Source organism: Gadus chalcogrammus, unplaced genomic scaffold (assembly GCF_026213295.1).
Source record: "Gadus chalcogrammus isolate NIFS_2021 unplaced genomic scaffold, NIFS_Gcha_1.0 GACHA105, whole genome shotgun sequence".
In the NCBI taxonomy this organism is placed as follows: Eukaryota; Metazoa; Chordata; class Actinopteri; order Gadiformes; family Gadidae; genus Gadus; species Gadus chalcogrammus.
In genome coordinates, this window is record NW_026613540.1 from 7471 (window position 1) to 30943 (window position 23473).

The window sequence follows — 23473 nt, forward strand, 5'->3', positions numbered from 1 at the left end:
GGGTTAGGGTGAGGGTTAGTGCTGGGCAGTGCTGGGAGCTCTGTGTGTGTGTCTGTGGGTTAGGGTTAGGGTGAGGGTTAGTGCTGGGCAGTGCTGGGAGCTCTGTGTGTGTCTGTGGGCTAGGGTTAGGGTTAGTGTTAGTGCTGGGCAGTGCTGGGAGCTCTGTGTGTGTCTGTGGGACCCTCAGTGACCTTTAATAGCAGGCAGGCTTTGGGGCCTAAAGGGAGAGAAGTGTGAGCCATTGGGGCTTGCTGTGACTTAATACAATACACAGGGCAGTGCTGGGAGCTCTGTGTATGTCTGTGGGACCCTCAGTGACCTCCAATAGCAGGCAGGCTTCTGGGGCCTAAAGGGGGACGAGTGTGAGCCATTGGGCCTTGCTGTGACTTAATACAATACACAGGGCAGTGCTGGGAGCTCTGTGTGTGTCTGTGTGACCCTCAGTGACCTTTAACAGAGAGCAGGCTTATGAGGCCTACCTGGGAGGTGTCTGTGCCTCTGGGCCTGTCAGTGACTTAATACAATACACAGGGCAGTGTTTGGTGCTCTGTGTGTGTCTGTGTGACCCTCAGTGACCTTTAATAGACAGCAGGCTTATGAGGCCTACCTGGGGAGGTGTCTGTGCCTCGGTCTTGTACTGGAGGCCGTGGAGAGTGGGGGCCCTCTGGGCGCCAGGCCAGCCCGGGCATGTGTGCCCTGGGCTGGAAATAAATAAATTGTATTTATTTCTTCACTACCACAGAGACCACTGTTCAACCAAGCAAGGAGGTGGACGCCGCTGATGACTTTACATTCAGTACATTGTCAGACTTGGACATGGCCGATTTGGGTGTTGCTCCATTGTCTGCCTCAGCACTTCCAACCTCACCTGCACCTCAAACATATTCCATCATATTCGACAACCTGGACTTTTACGTTCAGACGCATCATCAGTCCACCAGCCAGACCAACAAGTCAATTCACTGGATCCACCACATGTGTGTCATCAACAGAATCAACTCACTACACCTTGACAAGTTGAAACCGACAAATTCTTTGATTGACTATGATCTCGGGAATTCACTTCCTGGACCAGACACACAAGCCAGTATGCGTCAGGAATTCGTTGTTTTGGGGAGCCGAATCCTGACAGCTTATTTGGAATCATTCAAGACCCTCTCCAGTGTGGTTGTTCAACATATCCCCCACCAGTTCTCTGAAGAAATGGCCCAGCCATCCACTCATGTAAGTTTCATGTCCTTTTAAATATCAAATGAAACAAATACATTTGTAAATTCACAGTGCAAGTTGCAGATGTAATGCACTTATTCATGCTTTAAGTGTTTCACACACTGACACATAATTGTAATATTACACTTTTGTAGTATCCACTTGGACTTCTATTCAAGGACGAAACACAAACTGCCGACCTGGTGGATGTGCTCCAGCACCTTCAAAAGGAGTAAATATCATGCAAGATCAATCATTACTTTGTGTACCCTGGGACAGTTTCCCATACATGAATTAGACCATTGGCTGAAAGCGCTAGGGGAAATCAAGTCTGAGAATAGTCTAAACCCATGTAAGAGAAATGGACCGATTGTGTTTAAATTGATATTCTAACTGTAAGTCCTCTCTAGGTATGTGCCAAGATGTCCTGATGGGCTTGAAAAGATTTTGATCGGGGGTGACAGACTGACAGAGGCCAATTCCCGGAATATCCAGTTGGCGTTTGCTGATGGGGAGACGGAGGAGGACCGCCTGGAAGGCCTCTGTGTCAAATATGAAGACTGGCACGCAATTCGAAAACTCTTTGAGGTCGGTATTGTAATCATTAACTACATGCACCCTGATACACAATTTATATTTACAAAAAGCACATAATGTTGATTTTTTTATGATTACAATACACTGCCTTCCAAGGCATAGAGAAGTAATGATGTTTTCTAAGTGGTTCAAACATGATGTTTTTGATATGCATTACAGATATATCATCAGATCTTCTTTAGTGAAGAATCTGCCAAAGACCATGGCACACTCAACGCCAACATGAATCTCTTGAGGTAATCAATCACTAAACATCAGAAACCATGGCTGCATCCGAATACTCATACTTGGATACTATATAGTATGCATTTTGTAGTATGCGAAAAATATAGCGCGTCCGAATACTTAGTATGCATTCTGTAGTACGGAAGACGTTTCCGAATGCGTACTACCGCCAAAGTGAACCACGGACCACACTACGCTATCCCACAATGCAACAGGAGTCTAGTAATGAACGAAGAAAAGATGGCTGACTCGTCACCACCAGAAAGACGTCGTAGAAAGCGGCGAAAAAAAGAGACATTAAAAAGAGTAAAATAGTAAAGTAAGTAATTAAGTAAAAAGAGACATTTTAAATTTAAAAGCAACGATGACAAGACGGAAAACAGGTAACGTATCAAGGTAATTTTGCCGGCATCTGAGGGGAGATACATCATCTCCAAACTTCCGGTGGAGTTTCGGCGATGTTCGGAAGAGTTCGGAGGCGTTCTACGCATAGCTGTAGACCGTACTACACAGTCAAGTGTAGTATTGTCAAGTAGTAGACACTGGACAGAAATAGTATGTACTAAGTATTCGGATGCAGCCCATGTGTTTTCAGATTAATGTCAGATTGACATTCATTACTGTGTATGTATCTTATTGTATAATTCTTTTCTCTCTACATTTCTTCCCCTAAAGAGTATCTTCGCCAACCATGAAGTTGGCGTGGACTTATGAACTGTGTGCATGTTACCAAGAAAGCACAGCCACCATGAATTCGGCTGCTTTCCATTGGGGATTTAAGGGAAAAGTGGGTCATTGGTACCAGTGTTGGGAGTAACGCGTTACAAAAGTAACGCGTTACTCCCAACAAAAAAAGGTAATATTTTACTTGGCTAACCCTAACCCGACTAACCCAGAAATACGTTTTAAACCCGAAATTAACTTGTGTGTTTTTATACAAATTCGCCAACACTGCGAGATTCACAGAGGAGAAAAAAATCCAGTCCAGGGAGGCTGGTTGTAGTCTTTTAGCTTGGTTCTCCATATCAACAGTAGGGCTAGAACAGAGCGAAAAGACTACAACCTGGTTGTAGTAGAAAAGGGGGCTCAATGTGTTTTTTTTTTTTCCATCTTCCCTAGTAGGCTCTAGCTCTATTGATTTATATGAATACCTAAAGTTACAATATTTCTATTATGAAATGTATTGTACCATGAGCCATAACTGCGACCATTATATTGTACTTTTGTTAGCCTTAAGCCTAGCTCAGTCATTATGCCATACCACATCACCTCCTGCTGTGCAATGAGCTGCATTGAACACAGGAAGATCTATTGAGAACAACAAATCCATATTTCCTGTTATTTTGGTAAAAGTAGTGTAATGCCGTACAATTCAAAGACAGTAATATTGCAATGTAACTAATTACTTTGAAATGACAGTAACAAGTAATAAATAATGCATTACTCTTTTGAAGTAACTTGCCCAACACTGATTGGTACTACTAACAAACACACACCATCATGAATTTATGAACTATGAATATAATCTCACAAGCAGATGTTTTATGCAGCCATTTAAATAACTGCTATGTGATTTACAGGTGCAGCAATGCGAAGAAAGGCCCACATGCTGCGTACAACGCTTACAAACAGTTTGTGCAGATTGACACGACAGCACTTTTCCTTGTGGCAGCAATGGAACATTTTCATTTGGATGATGTCACAGGTCTGTATCTGCTACATTGTGTTGAAAGGATTAAAATCAAGGAATCAAACATTACCTTTTCTTGGCATAAGGTACAATGTATGAATACAATTTTTATAGATATATTTCTTTTTTGTTTTCTCACAGCTACTCCAGACGGCTTAGTACCAGACCACATCCAGCAAGGCTCTGCAGAACAGAAGAGGACCTGGCTCCATGACTCTGTGGCAGAGGTCGTTGACAAGTTTTTAATGTCTACAGACATTGCTGACCTGACAGCTGGCGTTACTGAAGCGGCAACAGCCCAACGCACTGAGAAGGAGAAGCTCCCTTGTCGTGAGCCAGGTTGCAAGAAAGTTTTCATTTATCGAAAAGCCAGAGAGACCCACGAAGAGAAAGTCCACAGTTTTGTGGTGGCATCTATGCCAGTTGTTGAGCCGGCTTCCTCTGGTCTGATTGACCACAAAAAACAGCATACTGAGGCCAGGCTTAGCTTTGGATTTCTGCTATTCGATATGTTGGATGCAGTGAAAGAGGGAGATGGGGAGCGCTTGATAAGGCTGTACAAGGTGGCACTACTGATTTACAAGGCTTACGGGCACACTAATTATGCCTACAGCACTTTCCTCTTGACTGTACAAATCAATGCAACAATGTCCCCTTAGGGTTAAACATGATGTAACCTGGAACCGATTCTGGAATAGTAGCGGCGGGAAAGGGAAAAATGTTCCTCTTGATCTGCACCTCGAGCACCTCAACAACTTCCTGAAATCTTTTTTGAGGAATAAAGGCACCAACCTGGCAGAGAAAACAGCTGACAGGGTCAGCAGGTCTGTTGGTTTATTAAAAACCCTGATGGATACAACAGACGGAGAGCTGCAGCTATCCCGGCCCAGTGGCATCCACCATGCAGATCTAAAAAACAACATTTTAATGGTGCTTCAGGTATTAAGGAACACTGAGGTTTTCAACCAGCAACCGGGAAGACACTTCTCTGCATTCCCTAAATTTAACACAAACATTCTGTCCAAGCTAAACTATAATGACGTGTGGCGATGGATGCGTTGCAGGCTGAAAGACTGGAGGACTGTTGTTCTTTAATCAATTACCTACCTGGTCTGTAATGGTCCTAGCCTTGTCCTGCCAGACTATTTCATTTGAAGCTTTTATAGAAGGCCTATTTGTATGAATGTGTAAATAGTTCATATTGTTATGCAAGTACTTTTTGGTTGAATTAGTAAAAAAAAAAACACTTTTTCATAGTACGTCTCGTTTCTATTATAACTTAATTAGGGTCTTACAAGTATGTGTTTTGTACACTTTTATTTAGTTTTGTAGAATTGCACAAATACCAACCAAACACATACAAAACAATATACAACTGACACCAATCATGTTCCTGCACAAGTACACAAAGGGGTTTGAAGTGTTCTGTACATCACAAGCATCACAGAATTCACTGTTCAGACTCAGAGCTACTGACATGGCTCGTGAGTGTATCTTCAACATCATCATCAACATTGTCGAAGTAGTTACTGAAATAGAGATCTGGGTCAGTTAAATACCTCTCTGAATCATATTGCAGATCCCCATCAATATCCCCAAAAACATCACTGATGATAATTAAAATCTCCTTTGCATGGTCCAATCTAAACACAGGAAGGTTAGCACTAATGTATGCCAGGTCAAATATGTATTGACAGTGGGTCAATACTGCATCCACCAGTTGCTGACTGAATCCAGTGCAGGCTGCATGTGAGGTGTACAGTGGATTGGATGAATTGATCAAACTATCTCTGTAGTCATTCAGCAAATCTGCAATTAAAGACTTGTCATTTGCATCCACATGCCTAGATCTCTGATGAGTTGGTTCAGCTTCAATCTGTTCATAATTGGGCATGGGTTCTGTACATGTGCCAGATGAACAAGCGCAAACAGTCTGACAGTATGTACAACAGAGATGGCCTGGCTCTACATGGCTGGGTTCTGCTTCAAAATGTGCATGGAGAGATTTCCTGAAACATGTGGTTTTTCCAACAGCAAGCAGTTTCTTTACCTCTTCATCCACCTTGAAGTACTGCCCGGTGTTGTAGAGGATGGCATGTGATGGCTGACCATGCCTTCCAGCCCTGCCCGCCTGTTGTAAAATGGCCTCTAGGTCACCTGGAGCCCCGTACATTACCACGTGTGAAACATTAGCAAAATGCAACCCCATCCCCAAAGCTGTTGTTGAAACAACTATCCGGCAATTCCCTTCCCCCCTCAGAGAAGCCAACACTCTCTGCTTGTTTTGGGGGAGGGTTTTGCTGTGGAACATGCCAATCAGTAGGTTCTCACTTCTACAGTCCGGATCACAGCCCACCCAGGCATGTCTCTCTCTCCCCACTGATTTAAGGCTTTGGCAGTAAATTAATATCGGTAGCATTGCTGAGCCCTCGTCTTTGGCATGTTGCACTATCCAGTCTAGGCAGTTCATGTGATGAGTGGGCACCTTGCACAAGCCAAGACGGATGTTTGTCTTGTTGGGACTAGCGATGATTTGAACAGCATTGTCCATATGGAGTAGTCTGATGACTCTGCTTCTTGACTTGATGTCAGCGGAGGCAGTCAGTGCCAAAACAGGTGTACCTGGGAGAGTAGAAATATGACAAGATAAACACATGCCCCATTTTATAACATACCCAACAAGTTGTCAAGTGTTTGTTTAATATTGTTACGGCCTCCACATAACTGAATAAGATACCCAGTGGCTCGAATTGGAGACCCCAACATAAAGGAAGGACACCATGAAATAAGATGTTTTAACGGGTTTTATTAACCAAATGAAACCATAGCTGAAATGCAGTATGAATACTTTAACAAATAAAGAAGACTGCAAACCAAAGGGGACCTGGGGATGCCGGACAAACTCAGCAAAATGGAGGGGGGACCAGGCCACCCCCTATAGGGACGTCGAGGCTGGCCCCCCTCCCTGCCTGACCAAACCAAATCATAAATTAAGAACTAAACGGAAAAGTAGGACCGCCGGCCATCCCCAGGCCTTGATCAAAGATTACAGAAAGAAAAGGCTATTTAACAACTCGCACTGTGGGACAAAGGTGTTGCCGGGTCTGTTCTCCTCAAGCAACTGACTTGCTGGCTTTATGCAGCAGGCTGGTAATTGGGCGTGGGGATCTCAAATTTGCTGCAGGTGTGTCAGCCTGATGGGAAAGCAAAGACATGGGGGTTTAGGCACAGCACAGTGATTGAATGAGTTATGGCCACACGCAACACCCCCACCCTATGATGGCGAATACCGGGAGTGCAACGTGAGGTCATTCACTCATCAGAAAAAGAGCGTGACAATGTGTCGGCCAGGACATTATCCTTTCCACGGACATACCTGACCTCCACATTGAAATACTGCAAGAATTTTGACCGCCTCATTAACCTTCGGTTTGTGTTCCGCATCTGGTTCAGAAAAACAAGAGACTGAACCAAATTTGGAAGACAACAATGAAGATTAGAAAGCATACATCACTGGACATCCCTACAATATCCTCTTGGTCATCCTGAGATTCAGGGGGAGGAACACTGGCGTTGCTAGACAGCGCCAGAGTTACCTTGTCACCATCAGCAATTCCCACACTGGACAGCTCCAGTGCCCCACTGACCACTGGACCATCAGAAGGGGTGGAAACAGACTGAGACTCCCTGTCAAAATAAGGCTTCAACATATTAATATGACACAGCCTACTACGCCGTCGACGTTCAGGGGTGTCGATGATGTAGTCTCGATCACCCACCTTCCTCTTGACTAGGTAAGGGCCGCTATAACGCGCCTGCAGAGAAGAGCCAGGAACAGGCAATAGAACCAGCACTTTATCACCGGGACGAAAACTCCTGCTTCTGGCACCCTTGTCAAACCATCTCTTCATTTTGCCCTGTGCAACACGCTCAAACGGTTCACCAATAGCAGGAATTGGATAAAGTGGATATGGAGGGATGGCTTGGGTTTTAGCAACCTGGCAAACATGACAAGTTTTACAATGGTGACGCACGTCACCTTTTAGCCCTGGCCAGAAAGAGTACCGCAAGATACGATCAAAAGTCTTATTAATTCCTAGGTGACCAGAAAGTGGATTATCATGTGCTAGTTTCAAAATCTCACTTCGATATGTTCGAGGAATAACGATCTGTTCCACCACCCCCCAACTATCATCGCCACCTAACTTTGGAGGTGTCCACCTACGCATGAGCACGTTACCTTTTAGGAAAAACCCTGTTGACATATCATCTAACGCCTCTCCTGAAATCACACATTCAAAGAGAGGAGCTAGTGATACGTCCCGCTTTTGATCGGCAACTAGCTGCTCACGTGACATGCAAACCTTTGAGTCAAGTTGAGGCAAAACGGAACGGGCAGGGACCTCTGGAGAGGCGGTTGGGGAAACTGAACAGTCAACCAGAAAACTGTCGGACAGTTCCACCTCAGCCTCCAGTTTTTGACGCTCGGCCATTGCCCGCGTCACGGCACAGACAGAAAACACTATGGGAAATTTCAATGCCAAATCGTCAGAGTTTTCTGGCAGAGGAACAGCAATTACCTCTGGATTAATGAGCATTTTACCACCAGCCAAATCATTACCCAAGAGCAGAGTCACCCCCTCGATTGGGAGTTGCGCACAGACCCCCACCTTAACGCACCCCTTGATCAAATCTGACTCAAGATAGATGTTATGAAGCGGCAGGCCCACATCTCGCATATCAAACCCTCTAACGAGCACATCTGACTCAACAGCAGATATATCTGAAAATGGCAACACATGCTCCAAGATTACAGATTGGTTGGACGCAGTGTCCCTGATGATATTAACTGGTAGCTTAGAGTCCCCCTCTGTCAAAGAGACAAAACCCTTCATTAAAAAGGGCTGGAATTCAGGGTCAGGAGTGCGCACCGGCTCTGTTGAAACTGAAATCAAAGACTCACTTTTAATTAACACAACAGATTTCGGTGGTTGAGACTTGTTCTTAAGAGTAAAGCATTTGTTAATGGTGTGACCTATTTTCTTACAATAACTGCAAGTTGGCCTCTCCTTCACACCCTCCCCACTGTCTGACTTTTCAAGCTTCTCTTCACCCTCCCGCTTAATAAATGGAACATAGGTTCCTACTGGAACATTGTCTGAGTGAGAAGAGCTAGATTTGCGCCATGATGAGTAAGAACTATGCTCCGACACAGGAGTCCTCTCAAAACTGTCCCTGTGGGTGAGCACATACTCATCCGCAAAGACAGTTGCAGCTGCCAGTGTCAAAGCTTTTTGCTCATTAATATAGGTTGCCAGCCTATCTGATAAACAGTTCTTAAACTCTTCTAGCAGGATGAGCTCACGTAACTGTTCGAACACCGCTACCTTAGATGCATGACACCAGCGGTCAAACAGAGCCTCTTTCTCCCGACCAAACTCAGAAAAGGTGTGATCGTCTAACTTCTTATACCGGCGAAACTTTTGCCTATAGGCTTCAGGCACCAATTCAAATGCCCTAAGCACGGCAGCCTTGACTTTGTCATAGTCAAGACTGTCAGCTGGTGACAACGATGTATATGCCTCCTGGGCTTTCCCAGTAAACACACATTGCAAAAGTAACGGCCAAACATTTTTGGGCCATTTCAAAGTGTCAGCCGTGCGCTCGAACAGAATGAAGTATTTATCAACATCTTTACCATTAAATGGAGGAATCATACGGATGCACTTGTTAACGTCAAAATCAGCTTGTGCACCACTGCCATGTCGTGGGGGAGGGGCCTGGTTTAGCTCTAGCTCTTTTAGGCGTATTTCCCGTTTAGTCTGCTCTTCCAATTCCATTTGTTTAAACCTGACCTCCTGCTCTTTAAGCCTGGCTGCTGCCTCCCTCTCACTTTTTGTCCTGCAACTCTAGCCGCCGCAGCTCTAACTCCAATTCCAACCTTCTAATGCTTTGATCAGGGAAGGCCTGTTTTGTTGACGAAAGGGCCATGCCAGGGTCAGGCAACATGCCTTCCTCAAGCAATGCAGTCCATAATTCATGTTTTATCGCTTTTTTGCTTTTGTCTTCGAGACTATGATGCTATAATGATCAGCAATAGAAGTCAAATTATCTTTAGTGCATTTATGAAACACCTCAAGCGAAGGCTGCTTAACAAACTCTTCCAAAATAAACTCCATCCTGAACTATGGCCACTAAGTTATTTGTACTGAAAAAAATATCGCAAAGCGAAAAAGAAACAAGCGCATCAAAAATTGCAAAAGCAATACAGGTTTTAAGGCAAACAGCCACCACCTTAACGCTTGTACAAATACAAATAAGGCAAAAAAGCCAACGCCCGATGAGACAGACCAGCAATGACAAACACTGCCCAACACAGCATTACCTAAATGGTGTCCTAATAAGGGGTGTGCCCAAATTAAGGTCTACCAACGCAAATGACAAACCAGAAACTCAGTAAAGATTACCTATAACTAATACTGAAATAAAGTACCGATATATCTTGCAAACAAAAGATAGACTAATCAATTTAATTAATTAAGGTGGACAAAATAAATCCAAACCTTCAAAATTCCAAATGTGCACACCCACAAAATTTACCAAATTTCAATTAAAGTTAGGGAAAGAGAAAAAATAATAATGTTCGGACGAGCCCCCATTATGTTACGGCCTCCACATAACTGAATAAGATACCCAGTGGCTCGAATTGGAGACCCCAACATAAAGGAAGGACACCATGAAATAAGATGTTTTAACGGGTTTTATTAACCAAATGAAACCATAGCTGAAATGCAGTATGAATACTTTACCAAATAAAGAAGACTGCAAACCAAAAGGGACCTGAGGATGCCGGACAAACTCAGCAAAATGGAGGGGGGACCAGGCCACCCCCTATAGGGACGTCGAGGCTGGCCCCCCTCCCTGCCTGACCAAACCAAATCATAAACTAAGAACTAAACGGAAAAGTAGGACCGCCGGCCATCCCCAGGCCTAGATCAAAGATTACAGAAAGAAAAGGCTATTTAACAACTCGCACTGTGGGACAAAGGTGTTGCCGGGTCTGTTCTCCTCAAGCAACTGACTTGCTGGCTTTATGCAGCAGGCTGGTAATTGGGCGTGGGGATCTCAAATTTGCTGCAGGTGTGTCAGCCTGATGGGAAAGCAAAGACATGGGGGTTTAGGCACAGCACAGTGATTGAATGAGTTATGGCCACACGCAACAAATATACTATTGCAGGGAGGACTTAATGAACAGCACTATGAACATGAATGCACTTAATCACACAATTCTGTTTCATTACAGTAACTAATCCTTGCAACAGATATTATCCATACACAGAATATTGACGATACTATAGCATTCAAATGAGATATTTCACAACATGTAAGGTAGGAGCAACAAAGGGCAGTGCATTCAACTCACCCTCCTTGGCTATAGATCTTAGCTCTCCGAGCTTGGCAAAACTCTCTCGGAATGCCGACTCGCCTTTGGAAGCCTCGCCCCTGAGTGAAACAAAATGGAGTACAACATTAGCCTAAGCTATCGAGTATGGAAGAACAGAACTACTCACGTTGTTTAACCTAAGCATTGAAGTATGCAACACAGCCCTATTTATGTTGTTTAACCATATTTAGTGCTTACTTACCATTTGTACGTAACGTGGACCTCATCTACGACGATACCAATGAGGTTGTCCTGGTATATGGTTGAGGCTAGCATTCGTCGCCATTTGTTGTTCAGCAGCCAGGACTCGGGGCTGCCGAACACCAGACTCAAGCTTCCATCCAAAATGTCACGGTCATCATGCACGCCGAGCTGCCCAGCACGAACTCCCAACTGTTCTGCCTCCTTCACTTGGTCCTCCATTAGTGCAACGAGAGGGGAGACTACAATAACTATCGGCTTAGCATCGCAGCATTCGCCTACCCAACTCCTTCACCAATAACGGAGCCAGCTGGAAAATCAAACTTTCCTGAACCCCGTGGGGAGAAGCGCCACCACATCATGGCCACCAACAAAACTCAACAAAGCTTGTTCTTGCTCCGGCTTTAACTTCTCAATATTCGGCAGCCGTTGCCACAACAGACCGAATAGCTTCGCTCACATCGTTCTCCCATTGCCTTCTGACTACCGACCTACAACAACAACTCAAACTGGCGCACGACTTTATCGTCATTGTTCTCAGACACGCCCTCTGTTCGCTGATTGGGCGCCGCTGTGGCGGCCCCAGAAAACCAAATTACATACAGCAGGTCCAGACCTCGCTGGTTCTACAGACTCTCCGACTTCACTTCATTTAATTTCATTTGTACAGAGAGTCTGGACCTAATCAATTGACAACGTTAACTCACTTGAAGGCGGGTGTCTGTTGAAGTTTAAAATGATTGGATCTGCCCAGTGCCACTCTGGATCTGCCATAACCAATCGCTAACGTTTGGTTGTGACGTATGTCATGCGCCGGGAATCACGCGCAGGTTGTACACAAACCAAAAACACCTTGCGCGTCTGCACAAAATGTCCGTCAACGACAGCTGCAGGTTTTGTTCGTCGAATTTAATTTATCAGGGAAAAATTGCACATTGTAAATCAATATTTTATAGTAAGGCCAGAGATGATGTATGCAGTCAACTTTCGAAGCTGGGTCTAATCAATGGACATAATAAGGATGGACCACAGACGAAAGAAATGGCCGCCCATTCATTCCCTATACAAACTGCTCAGTGGCGCAGGGCAACATACAGGAGCGATTTGCTTCCGCGTTATGGGGCCAAGACACGTGACCTAGTCCGTGACGTACCGGATGCAGAGATCTTCTTCTTCTTCTAGTTTAGTGGCGGATCATAGTTTTTCCCCATATACCGCCACCTACTGGACTGCTACACAGGAGTTTGTGACAAGGACGTTGGCAAATGATACTTTAAATCATAAAAATAAATTCAAAGAAAAAACCAAACTAACGAAACAAAATAACAAAATTAAAACAAACTAACAAAATAATTAAAAAATAAAAATAAAAAATAAAAAATATATATACTTAAGGTTAAATTCTTCTAATTAGGTTAGTATCTTTTAGCTAATTTATCAGCAATTTCATTGCCATATATTCCATGGTGGGCTAGAATCCAACAGAACTGAATAACTAAACCAAGGCTTATAATATTTAAAAGAAGATGCTTTACCTCTATCACCAAATCTTCACGTATTGAATTATCTGTTATAAAACTTAGTATCTACAACCCATCTAAGAGCGGTTATTATTGTGGCCATCTCGATTGAGTATACTGATAAAGTCACCCACTCTATATCTAGCTTTTTTTATTGTAACACTTGGTTCAAATCCTATTTCTTACACATGCAGCCATTTGGACACCATTCTATGATAGCTGATAACCAAGGTACACACTGTAATATTATAATCAAGAGGACATACAGGCAGTTCAAATAAAAAGAGATAGAACTTTATTGATCTGGAAACTTCATAAATATGTAAGATTGCTCCATATAATACCATAGTAACATAGTAAACGTATGTAGGCCTAAAAAATTCAGTTCAATGTTATTGCTTAGAAACAGATTCCTTCGAACTAACTATTTACGAAAAATGCAATCAATAATTTATATAAAAGTAAATGTTACATATCGACCAGCAACGAAGTTGGAGTAGCCTACCCAAATAATGAATTGTAATACACCAACATTGTCAACTGTCATACATAGCTAACCATAACCCTGTCATACATAGCTAACAAGCAAATGAAAATGAAATACCTACCAACGCAACTGAAATGTTAATATCAGACAATTAATAATATTATGAAAATTACGTAGGTCTCCCATAATCATTCAGGTAATCATACGTCCGTGCGTGTTACAGCTATTTCAATGATATGTGTGTTATATATCCGTGTTCAACGCCATTCATGTTAAGTAAAAGGACAAATCTCAGACTTTGGAAGTTAATGGAAGTTAATTCGGAATTTAATTTTAATTCGGAAGCCGTTGCACTTCAAAATAGGTCCATAGCAAGGAGCCGTTTGTTTCAGTACGACTCCTTTCAGCTGCCCACCCAACATAAACTGCTAATAAAACGCTTGAGGAGGCGTTTTAAAGAAAAAACTAAAAAAAATGTAGAACAGGGTAGAAATATAATTATGAGCCTTTGATTGATATCCAGACATTTTTTGCGGAGACACAATCCTGTTCCCCACTTGTATTGGAGTGGACGGCGATATCTACTTCTGGGCCACATGAAATGACGGACCCCCGTCCACAGCCAGCTTAAACAGCTGCAATACCAGGCTTGGCCACTGAGCACTGGTGGATTGCGGAAGTATGCGCCTATCCTGGCCCTGGGGGCCTGGTCTAATCGTTGACAACACGCCATTGTCATTGTTCTCAGACACGCCCTCTGTTCGCTGATTGGGCGCCGCTGTGGCGGCCCCAGAAAACCAAATTACATACAGCAGGTCCAGACCTAGTACTGAAGGGAAATTCAAATTGAGCGGAAGTACTTAGGCGGGCGGAGCCAGGCTAGTCCAGACCTAGTACTGAAGGGAAATTCAAACTGAGCGGAAGTACTTAGGCGGGCGGAGCCAGGCTAGTTTAGACCAGTGGTTCTCAACCTTTTTTGAGCAAACGCCCCCCTGACCTAAAATTTTTTTTTTTTTTTTAATTAAATAAGCCGTCCACGAGCCGGGCATATCAAACTGTTTATTGCCCGGCCTCTCGGTGATTATTCCTTACTTAATTCTTTAATCTATTTAGCATTTCATATTTTGTATAGACCCTTTTACTACACAATGATGACGTAGAACGCATGCGCGCGCAGTCCGGCAACAGAAGTATGGCAGAGATCAACAGCTTGTCAAGCTATGCGAGGGAATTATCAACACAAGATCGCGAATTTTACTTCAACAAGTTGACTTTGACAATGGTGTCCGACTTCCAGATCCGTGTACTATTAATGAGTGGGTTGAAGACGTCAGCAAGTGGCCGAATATACAGTGGCCAGATATATATATACTTATTACACAGGTCCTTTTCAACATTCCGTTCACTTGCATGGGCACTTCACAACTTCCGGCGGTGAATTATTTTTATAAGCCCCTTCATGGCGAACAGGACACCTCCGCTGCGCGTCGGTGTCCTGTTCGCCCTGTCGGGGCTTATTTTCTCGATAATGACCGGCGTTCTATACATTATCCCTTACGTATTTAATAGAGAAACCGAGCTTGTACACCACAGAAATTACGAGCCTATAAGTCACTGGATGATGCTTATGAATACGTTGTCTGTGGTCATGTACAGAACGTCAAATACCATGACAAAGACTCTGAGTTTTATGTGGTGAAATCAGAATTTTGTATTATGTCCTCATTCCAGTCAACACGTTTAATCGCCTGCAGCCACAGACGCCGCCGGTTGCTCTTAAATGGTTGTGATGCTGTCGGAATCCTATACAACTTTAGTCCGCCGGTGGAATATCGATTCTGACAACCATATACGCAACAACCAGACATTTTGATGCTGGAAACTTTTTTTGATCCACTTTTAAACTCTTGCTAGTCAGTTGCTACCTCGTGTGTGAGTCAGAACGACTGGGAAACAACACCACTTCTGTTGCCGGCATGCGCACGCAACTATTTGATGACGTTGGCTGTCAAAGGGTCTATTCCTCACTTTATCTTTCTTTTGCTCTTTTGACTCTTGAACTGCTGGAACAACTGAATTTCCCTCTTGTGGGGTTTATACATTTATATTATCTGGTTGTGTGTGTGTGTGTGTGTGTGTGTGTGTGTGTGTGTGTGTGTGTGTGTGTGTGTGTGTGTGTGTGTGTGTGTGGTGTGTGTGTGTGTGTGTGTGTGTGTGTGTGAAAAAAATAAAATAAAAATAAACTAACACTCCACTCACACTTGTGTTATATTGCTTAAAGTTATCAATGCATCGTTTTTCATTGATTTTGCGTTGGTCACTAATAGCAGTGAATGCCCTCTGAGTCGGTTTTGGTGCAAAAAATAAAAATATTAATGAATCTTCATGACATGCAATTCAACAGAGAGAGAGAGAGAGAGAGAGAGAGGAGAGAGAGAGAGAGAGAGAGAGAGAGAGAGAGAGGAGAGAGAGAGAGAGAGAGAAAAAGAGAGAGACCAAGAATGAAGTGTTGAGGAAGAAATGGCTGGATTGAACATTCATTCACCGTGACCGCGGTGCGGCCACTCCCGCGACTCCCGACCGCCACGTCTCCCGTCGTGCCCCGGCCGCGGCACCCTGCGGCCTGGGCACCGTGACCTTGGGCACTGCGACCACTCCCACGTCTCCCGCGACTCCCGCCATGCCCCGTGAACGAATGAATGAATGGCCCGGGAACCACGGGCACCACGGCCCGGGCAACGCGGACTCCACGAAAACAGATTGCAAGCAAAGGCCTAATGAGGCCTATATATTTTGTATTTGAAATGCAACAGCCTTTTTATGGAGACTACGCTCAGAGCAGCTGGAACTGAACAAGAGGAAGAAGGAAAACGGGCTATGAAACAAAATGTGATATTTTTTTCTTGCTATCGGCCATGTTTGATTGTGTTGGTTATTGACCTGTTCACCCGCAAACTTGGGTTATGTTTATCAGCGTTACTATAGCTGATGTAACGGGAGTCCCGGCGTGTGCAGGACCGAACAGCGCTGTATTATCACTGTTCCACTGCGCATAGACAGTAAAAAGTAGCTGAGTCGGTAGAGGGGTTAGAAAACAATAAATGAAAATAGGCTAAAAATAATTTTTTAAATCTCCCCCCAAAAATGGAATCACGTTCCCAGCGCCCCCCTAGGTTGTGCCAACGCCCCCCAGGGGGCGGTACCGCCCCCGTTGAGAAACCATGCCCTAGGCGCCTAGCTCGCCTATGCCGAGCGCCAGCCCTGCATCCTTGATTTGTTTACATATTTTATAGTTCATCTCATCAACTCAATACCATGACATCAAACTCTGCAGAAATCGGCTAATAACCATTTGATTTGAATCAGGTGTGAAGGGGAAAACATGCCTATAATAGTGCGTTCCAGGTACACTTCTATGCCCGTAAATAACCAGATATAACTGGGAGTACAAGAGGGTAGAAGGGTGCGAAAACACGGGTTCCCAGGAACGCACCTGTAGAATGTTGGTGTATTTTAGTATCTCTCTATGGTTCACATTTCTAGTCTAGGAACAGGCCAGGGCCTCTCATATTGATACAAGGTGTTATCCCCAACATTCTGCCATTGTTATGTTTCAAAAAGGTTGAACCGACCTGGTCCTCCGGGACATATACCTTATCAAGGCTGAGCCTGAGAGTGCGTCTGTTCACGTGTTATTCATGTATCCCCTTTTTGTATAATACTCGCCCCAACCCTTTGGTTCGACGAGAAGAGGGTTCGACAGCCAAGGAACAAGTCATCAAACGGCTCCTCAATGGGTCCACTATAGATTATTCAACCTAAGTCTGTATCTCGCTGTATTACATCCTGGAATAAACCATCTATTCAACCCTCTGATCCAACCTGTCAAGCTGCTTTGATTTCGACTTCAAGAATTACTACTACGACTGAAAATACACAACGCAGAGTCTGTCCGAACAGTTTAGAAATAAGCTGAAATCTAACATTTGGTGCCGTGACACCGTCTTGAAGAGAGAGGAGTGAGAAGACGATTGCCTCTGAAGATTGCCCTGTGACCGAGAAGAGCGCGCGCCCTGCCTGGGAAGACGTCTGATCAACGCCTGCCCTGCTGAGGGACCCGCATCCACAACGCGGCTGAACCAGCGCATCTCTATGCACCACGTGGGAATCAACGGTGACTGAATCTCATTCCACACTCTCGACCAAGAGAAAAGAACAAGAAAGTAATCTTAAAATAATCTACACACACATAACTGTGATTATTATTATTTGTTTTACTATTAGGCTGCACTACATTTGCTGAGGAATGAAGTTGTGTCATTAAGAGCTTGACGAAGTGAGGACCTGTATTAGTGATTAAGAGTTTGTGCTATGTTGCTTAATAATCACTGAATATACGCCATATGAAACTATTAAATGTGTTTGTTGAATAAGGCCTTTGGTCTGGGATTGAGTCCTAGAATATTGATTGTTTGTTGAATAAGGCCTTTGGTCTGGGATTGAGTCCTAGAATATTGTTTGTTGAATAAGGCCTTTGAGCTGGGATTGAGTCCTAGAATATTGTAATAGCATGTCATTCAAGTGATTTGTTCATCTTTGCTAGTTTGTCAATGTTGATACGTGTCCTGAATATAACTTAAGACGTCTGGTTTGCTCAGGCTTTTGTTTTACGACTTGTTGGACAAGGAGTGAAACTGTATTTGTATTGAATTACTGGTGAGGTTACATGAATCGCTAGAGTTTTTGTTTGTGCTATGTTGTTTTGATCCCCGCCGAGGAATCAGATATTGTTTTTGATCCCCGCCGAGGAATCACATAGATTGTTTTATATTGAAGAAGGAAAAAGTGTGCCATCATCTGTTGTTGGCATACCGAGCTCCGTGGGAGGCGTCTATTTGTTTCTTTCTAAGCAGCGATTGGTCGCAAGTTTTAGTTACTTTACAGATAGAAAAAGATAGAAAAAATGCCGAAAGGTAAAGGCAGGAAGAAGGAAGAGGAGGAGGAAAAAGATAGCAATCAAAGTCCCAATGCATCCGAACGAAAAGAACAAGATTCTTTTGAAGTGGAGGTTAGAGAGATTGATATTTATTCAATTAGCGAGACTCTGTCTAGATTCTTCAACGACAGACATGATTTGCAAGGAACCGAAGATAAACTTCGCATAACATATGAGATAACGATGGACCCCCAAACTAAACGCTGGCCAAAGGAATCGATCTGGATGGTTTTCAAAGACTGGGTCAAGAAGACTAGACGAAGTGAACCAGTTGGGTTGTTACTATTGTCTCAGTGTAAGCGCTACTTTATCAAGCATGTCAGCAACAAAAAGAGAGATGAATTGGAAAAGACAACTGCTCACTATGAAGATGCTCTGGGAAAGACAAGAGAGCAAATCAAACTGCTTGCCGATGAAATTCGTTTGTTAAAGGATGAATTGACTCGGGAGAGAGACCTACACCAGACGCTAGTCAGAGAAGGACTGATAGCGGCCCGCCCCCTCGACTCAGGGCCCCCAAGGGGGGGTGACCAAGGCAACGGAGGAGGAGCTTTGGGAGTCTATGGTCGCATGTACCCCAAACTGCCATTGTGTGGCCCAGATGGGGAATACATCTTCCCTGGTGGTTTACAGGAGTCGAGACACAGTGTTCTTTCAGACGTCAACAGCTTTATAGGCGAGTACCCGGTCATCTGCAGTACCCCCCACGTGCCACAGAAGGGAAATCCATCTGCCCCACCTGACTATGCTAATTATGATGCGACCCAGACCCCACAACAATTTCCCCAATTCACCCCTGTCCCACCACATTCCTTTCTTCCACAACAATGTCTACATCCGAACCCCCAGGTACAACAACCCCCCGCGGAGAGGTCTGGAGCAGTGACTAAGAATGAGTCACTCAATGGAGGATTTGATGACAACATACAACCACACATGAAGACCACAGATGAGAAGAAGGAAATAGCCAGGGACCGAGAAAGATTCCCCCAGTCCAACAGGGATAGAGAACGATTCATTCAGTCCGACGGGCATAGAGAATGTAAGGCCCCTCGAAAGATGCACCGGGACCGCTCAAACAAAATGAGGGAACGATTGAAGAAATTACAAGCGCAGAGTGCTGAAGAACTCAGCCGCATATGCGATTCAATGTCGGAAACCAACAATAACACCGACTTGGAATGACACTCGTTAGATTTGGCACGCAAACTGACTGATACGGGGTGAAGAGTAGGGAGTGTTTGAGTGTTTGTTATTTTCATTCCTTTATTTTCACGAGAGGTTAGTCTTCGAAAGATGCTAGGACTTTTGTCACCTTTATCGCCTATTTAAGTGAGAATTCATGTTGGTTCCTTCTTGACACAACTGCTCAGCTCTAGAACATTTTATTTGTTTTGTTTTATTTTTGAACAAAGGTTCACTCATTCATTCATTCACACAAGGTTTATTGAGAACTATGATGACTGATTACTGATAACTGATATAACCATTTTCGAATCAAGCGATTTATTTTTTGTACTGTTTGAGGCTGTGACAATGCCTCCCCCATGACTGATACTGCACTTTTTCTTTGTTTCATGTTTCATCGTACCTGGGAGATCCAGGAGACACGGACACTTGTTGTGTCCTTGGGATGAGTCCTTGAACTGAACTGTGTCTGTGTTTGTCCTGACGCCCTACTACGAACTTTCATCCTCATCCCCCATCACACCTGCGGTGGCCAAGAACTTGAAAAGAACTCTGTTGCAACTGCTACTCAAAACCAACTGAGTCATGCAGTATTGTCTGTGATGTTGTTGCGCCAAGCAGAGGGAGGTGTCTGGACAGTCGACTTTCTTGATTCTTTAATTTTTTTATGTTTTGGTTTAATCATGAGTAACCTAATGAGTTTGTTATTTTCTTTATTATAGTGGCCTACACCTGGTTTACTTGTGTATGATTTGAATTTACTTGTCTATTGCCTTTTATGCTTTCTTTCATTGATTTAGTTAATTATTAATGGGTCACCAGAAAATACACTGAATTCTCATTTTGTGGGTGATCTTTAAACTATGTTTAGTATGATCAAGAGGGAGGAATGTAGAATGTTGGTGTATTTTAGTGTCTCTCTATGGTTCACATTTCTAGTCTAGGAACAGGCCAGGGCCTCTCATATTGATACAAGGTGTTATCCCCAACATTCTGCCATTGTTATGTTTCAAAAAGGTTGAACCGACCTGGTCCTCCGGGACATAGCCAGGGCCAGATACCTTATCAAGGCTGAGCCTGAGAGTGCGTCTGTTCACGTGTTATTCATGTATCCCCTTTTTGTATAATACTCGCCCCAACCCTTTGGTTCGACGAGAAGAGGGTTTGACAGCCAAGGAACAAGTCATCAAACGGCTCCTCAATGGGTCCACTATAGATTATTCAACCTAAGTCTGTATCTCGCTGTATTACATCCTGGAATAAACCATCTATTCAACCCTCTGATCCAACCTGTCAAGCTGCTTTGATTTCGACTTCAAGAATTACTACTACGACTGAAAATACACAACGCAGAGTCTGTCCGAACAGTTTAGAAATAAGCTGAAATCTAACACACCATATGTATTTAGGATGAGTTGAACAGGTCAATCTCCTCATCAGTAAAACGCTAGAACTACTGCAGTCCAGTGGCCGGTAAAATACAGTTTAACAAGGTAACCATATACAGTAAAGCAACACAATGATATGGCGTTAGTTAACTTACTTTTTCGAGGTTTGTAGCTGAGCCGAGGAGAGTTGGTACTGATCCAGACTTGATTTTCAGACGTTGAGCAAGTCCAGCTCTTCATTGGCCCAAGTTGAGGAAGCAGTGAAATGTTTGGCGCTGCCGTGTTCTAGCAACGGGACGGCCATATGTTCCTGACCTCATCTGACTCCCGCGCTGCGTTTGTATCCAGTGGGCGTGGCCTATGACCCAATGGCTCCGGCTTCCTCATCTGTCTAAAGATGCTGCCAGAGCCATAGAGAGAGAAGAGTTGCGACACTCTCTGATCTCGCCGGCAGGGTGGTCACGTGGTTCATGTAAGCCTGTATAGTTCCAAGCCACGCTGCTGTGTTCTTCAATGGGACTGACCGCAGCGATTGCAATATTGAATGGTAAATATAAATTAAAAAACACAAGTACTTTTCTGACCATTGTTGCATATTTGTAAACGTCAGTTTTAAATTGGAGTGGTAGGGTGACAACTGCAAGCTACTTAGATACGTTAAGTTTGAGGGAAAGCTTCACGTTCATGTTAGCATGGGTAGCACTAGGCTACTGACTTTAGTGGCTTAACCTTGCTACATCTGTTCTGAAATCAAAGACGATTCAAGATGTTCATTTTAGCGCAACTGAACTATTGAATTTTCTTGATTTTGCTTGTAATTCCGATTCACTTACCCGTGGTCAGAGAGCGATTGAGAAAGCAGACTAGCAACAGTCAATTTAGCATTTAGTTTCCAGGCAACTTCTTCTGATGAGGCAGATGCTGAGTCACGGTTAGCGGGTGGCAGGCAGGCAGGTAGGACCCAAACGCAGACAGTTCAGGTAAAAGGATAATTTATTAACTCAAAAAGGCAAGGAACACGGGTGACGCGGGTAACACAGGGAACACAGGAACACACAGGACAGAACTCACCACAAACTACAATGATCCGACAAGGAACAAAGGAAAGACAAGGGCTTAACACTAGAACAGCCGTCGAAGGGGTCAAATGACCCGTGAGTTAAAAAAATATATATCTTTGCACTCGATCACGTTCCAAATCCCTACTTTCTTGACTTTTCCTAAATATGTCTGTTGTACCACCCTGAGTTCATAAAAAAAAATTCAGACCGGGAAAGGTATTATAAAGCATTTTTTTATGTGTTCCTATGTTATTGTTCTTTTTCCAAGGATGCCATGCTCTTTCTTTGACAGCAGAGGTCGCAAGGGGACATTCTGATGTGAATAAGATTGATATCTATAGGTAGATATACACAGACAGGCAGACAGACAGACAGACGGACGGACGGACGGACAGACAGAGGTGGCCAATATGTCGACCACGATCGACTGGTCGACCGCGAGAGTAGTGTGGGTCGATCGCGTCGTTGCTGTTGGCTGAGTGGTTTAGAATCTGCCCTGCAAAACGGGAGACCTGAGTTCGCGTCCTGGGTACGTAATTTAATTCTTGCCGTTGGCTTATTTTTGTAATTTCCTTTATATCAGAGAAATTAGGCCTAACAATTTACTTTTTATGTAATAAATATGTCTTACAATATCCCTATAATCCAAATATACTTTGCAAAAACTCATGGTAAAGTTAATGTTAATATTAATGTTACTGATAAGCCTTTGTCACAATAATAAAGTCACTGCATGGGAAATTGCAGCCACATAAATTCCATTCAGTTGAGTTTCGAGGCAGGCAGCCAAGAAACTCACCACTGACCACTTCTGTTGAGAAAAAATACTATGGTCAGTCAATTTAGAATATTCAAAGAAATGGAAAATAAATGACTTGAATTTTTTTTTTTTATTTCTCCAGTATTCCTTCCTAAAGCCCAGATTCGGTGGGGATTGAACCCCGGACGAACGGGTTTTAGAATAATTTGCGTCTCTCTCGTAGATCGCAACATCTTTCAACGTCTTTGTTTAATACAACTGCATCACCTTCTCTCTCACATTTCACTTTATCAAGTTAGAGGTCAACTGCTCATGATCATATCGCTGCGTTATCTCTGTGGAGATCCACCCCTGGAACAGCGAAGCCGTCGCATTTACAACAGAATGAAACCCAATAAACCACCAGTGTGTGCAGGGTCCGGGAGGGTAAATTGGGGTGATGTTCTCACACGCGGAAATATAAAAATGTGCTGCTCCAAATAAGCAACAAAGTCAGTAACGTGTCAACTGTGTTGTCTGTGTTGTTCTACTAAGCGGACGCTTGATGGTGAAGTATTACGACGTGATGACAAAAAAATACTATTTCATTCATCCAAGCATAATGATTTGTTATTCTTTAATATATTTGATAATTTGTGTATGGCTTAGTCTTAAAAGTATCATGTTTGTGTGGTATGTACAAGAGCCTACCGTGGCCAGGCCACAGT

The 23473-nt window shown here is 43.6% G+C and overlaps 3 protein-coding genes across 5 annotated transcripts; 1 reads left to right on the forward strand and 2 right to left on the reverse strand.

The window, feature by feature from the left end:
* The first annotated feature begins 233 nt into the window (after positions 1 to 233).
* On the forward strand, positions 234 to 2880 carry LOC130378842 (uncharacterized). 3 transcript variants are annotated; one of them, XR_008894954.1, is made up of 5 exons: positions 234 to 1224; positions 1365 to 1441; positions 1620 to 1797; positions 1966 to 2042; positions 2707 to 2880. XR_008894954.1 is itself a non-coding variant. In XM_056585450.1 (4 exons), exons 1-4 carry the CDS (start codon positions 817 to 819, stop codon positions 2044 to 2046), a joined length of 744 nt encoding a protein of 247 aa, XP_056441425.1. In that variant the 5' UTR covers positions 234 to 816; the 3' UTR covers positions 2047 to 2223. The 3 variants fall into 3 exon arrangements, 1 of the variants encoding a protein (XP_056441425.1); XR_008894953.1 differs by having other exon boundaries at positions 1620 to 2042; XM_056585450.1 differs by lacking the exon at positions 2707 to 2880 and having other exon boundaries at positions 1966 to 2223.
* Positions 2840 to 21331, reverse strand: LOC130378841 (putative ATP-dependent DNA helicase Q1). Its single transcript, XM_056585449.1, has 2 exons — positions 21101 to 21331; positions 2840 to 6343 (listed from the first exon to the last, which is right to left on the reverse strand). Exons 1-2 carry the CDS (start codon positions 21183 to 21185, stop codon positions 5172 to 5174), a joined length of 1257 nt encoding a protein of 418 aa, XP_056441424.1. The 5' UTR covers positions 21186 to 21331; the 3' UTR covers positions 2840 to 5171.
* On the reverse strand, positions 6508 to 9607 carry LOC130378840 (uncharacterized). The gene is made up of 2 exons (XM_056585448.1): positions 7098 to 9607; positions 6508 to 6915 (listed from the first exon to the last, which is right to left on the reverse strand). Exon 1 carries the CDS (start codon positions 9559 to 9561, stop codon positions 7171 to 7173), a length of 2391 nt encoding a protein of 796 aa, XP_056441423.1. The 5' UTR covers positions 9562 to 9607; the 3' UTR covers positions 6508 to 6915; positions 7098 to 7170.
* Positions 21332 to 23473: the final 2142 nt, after the last annotated feature.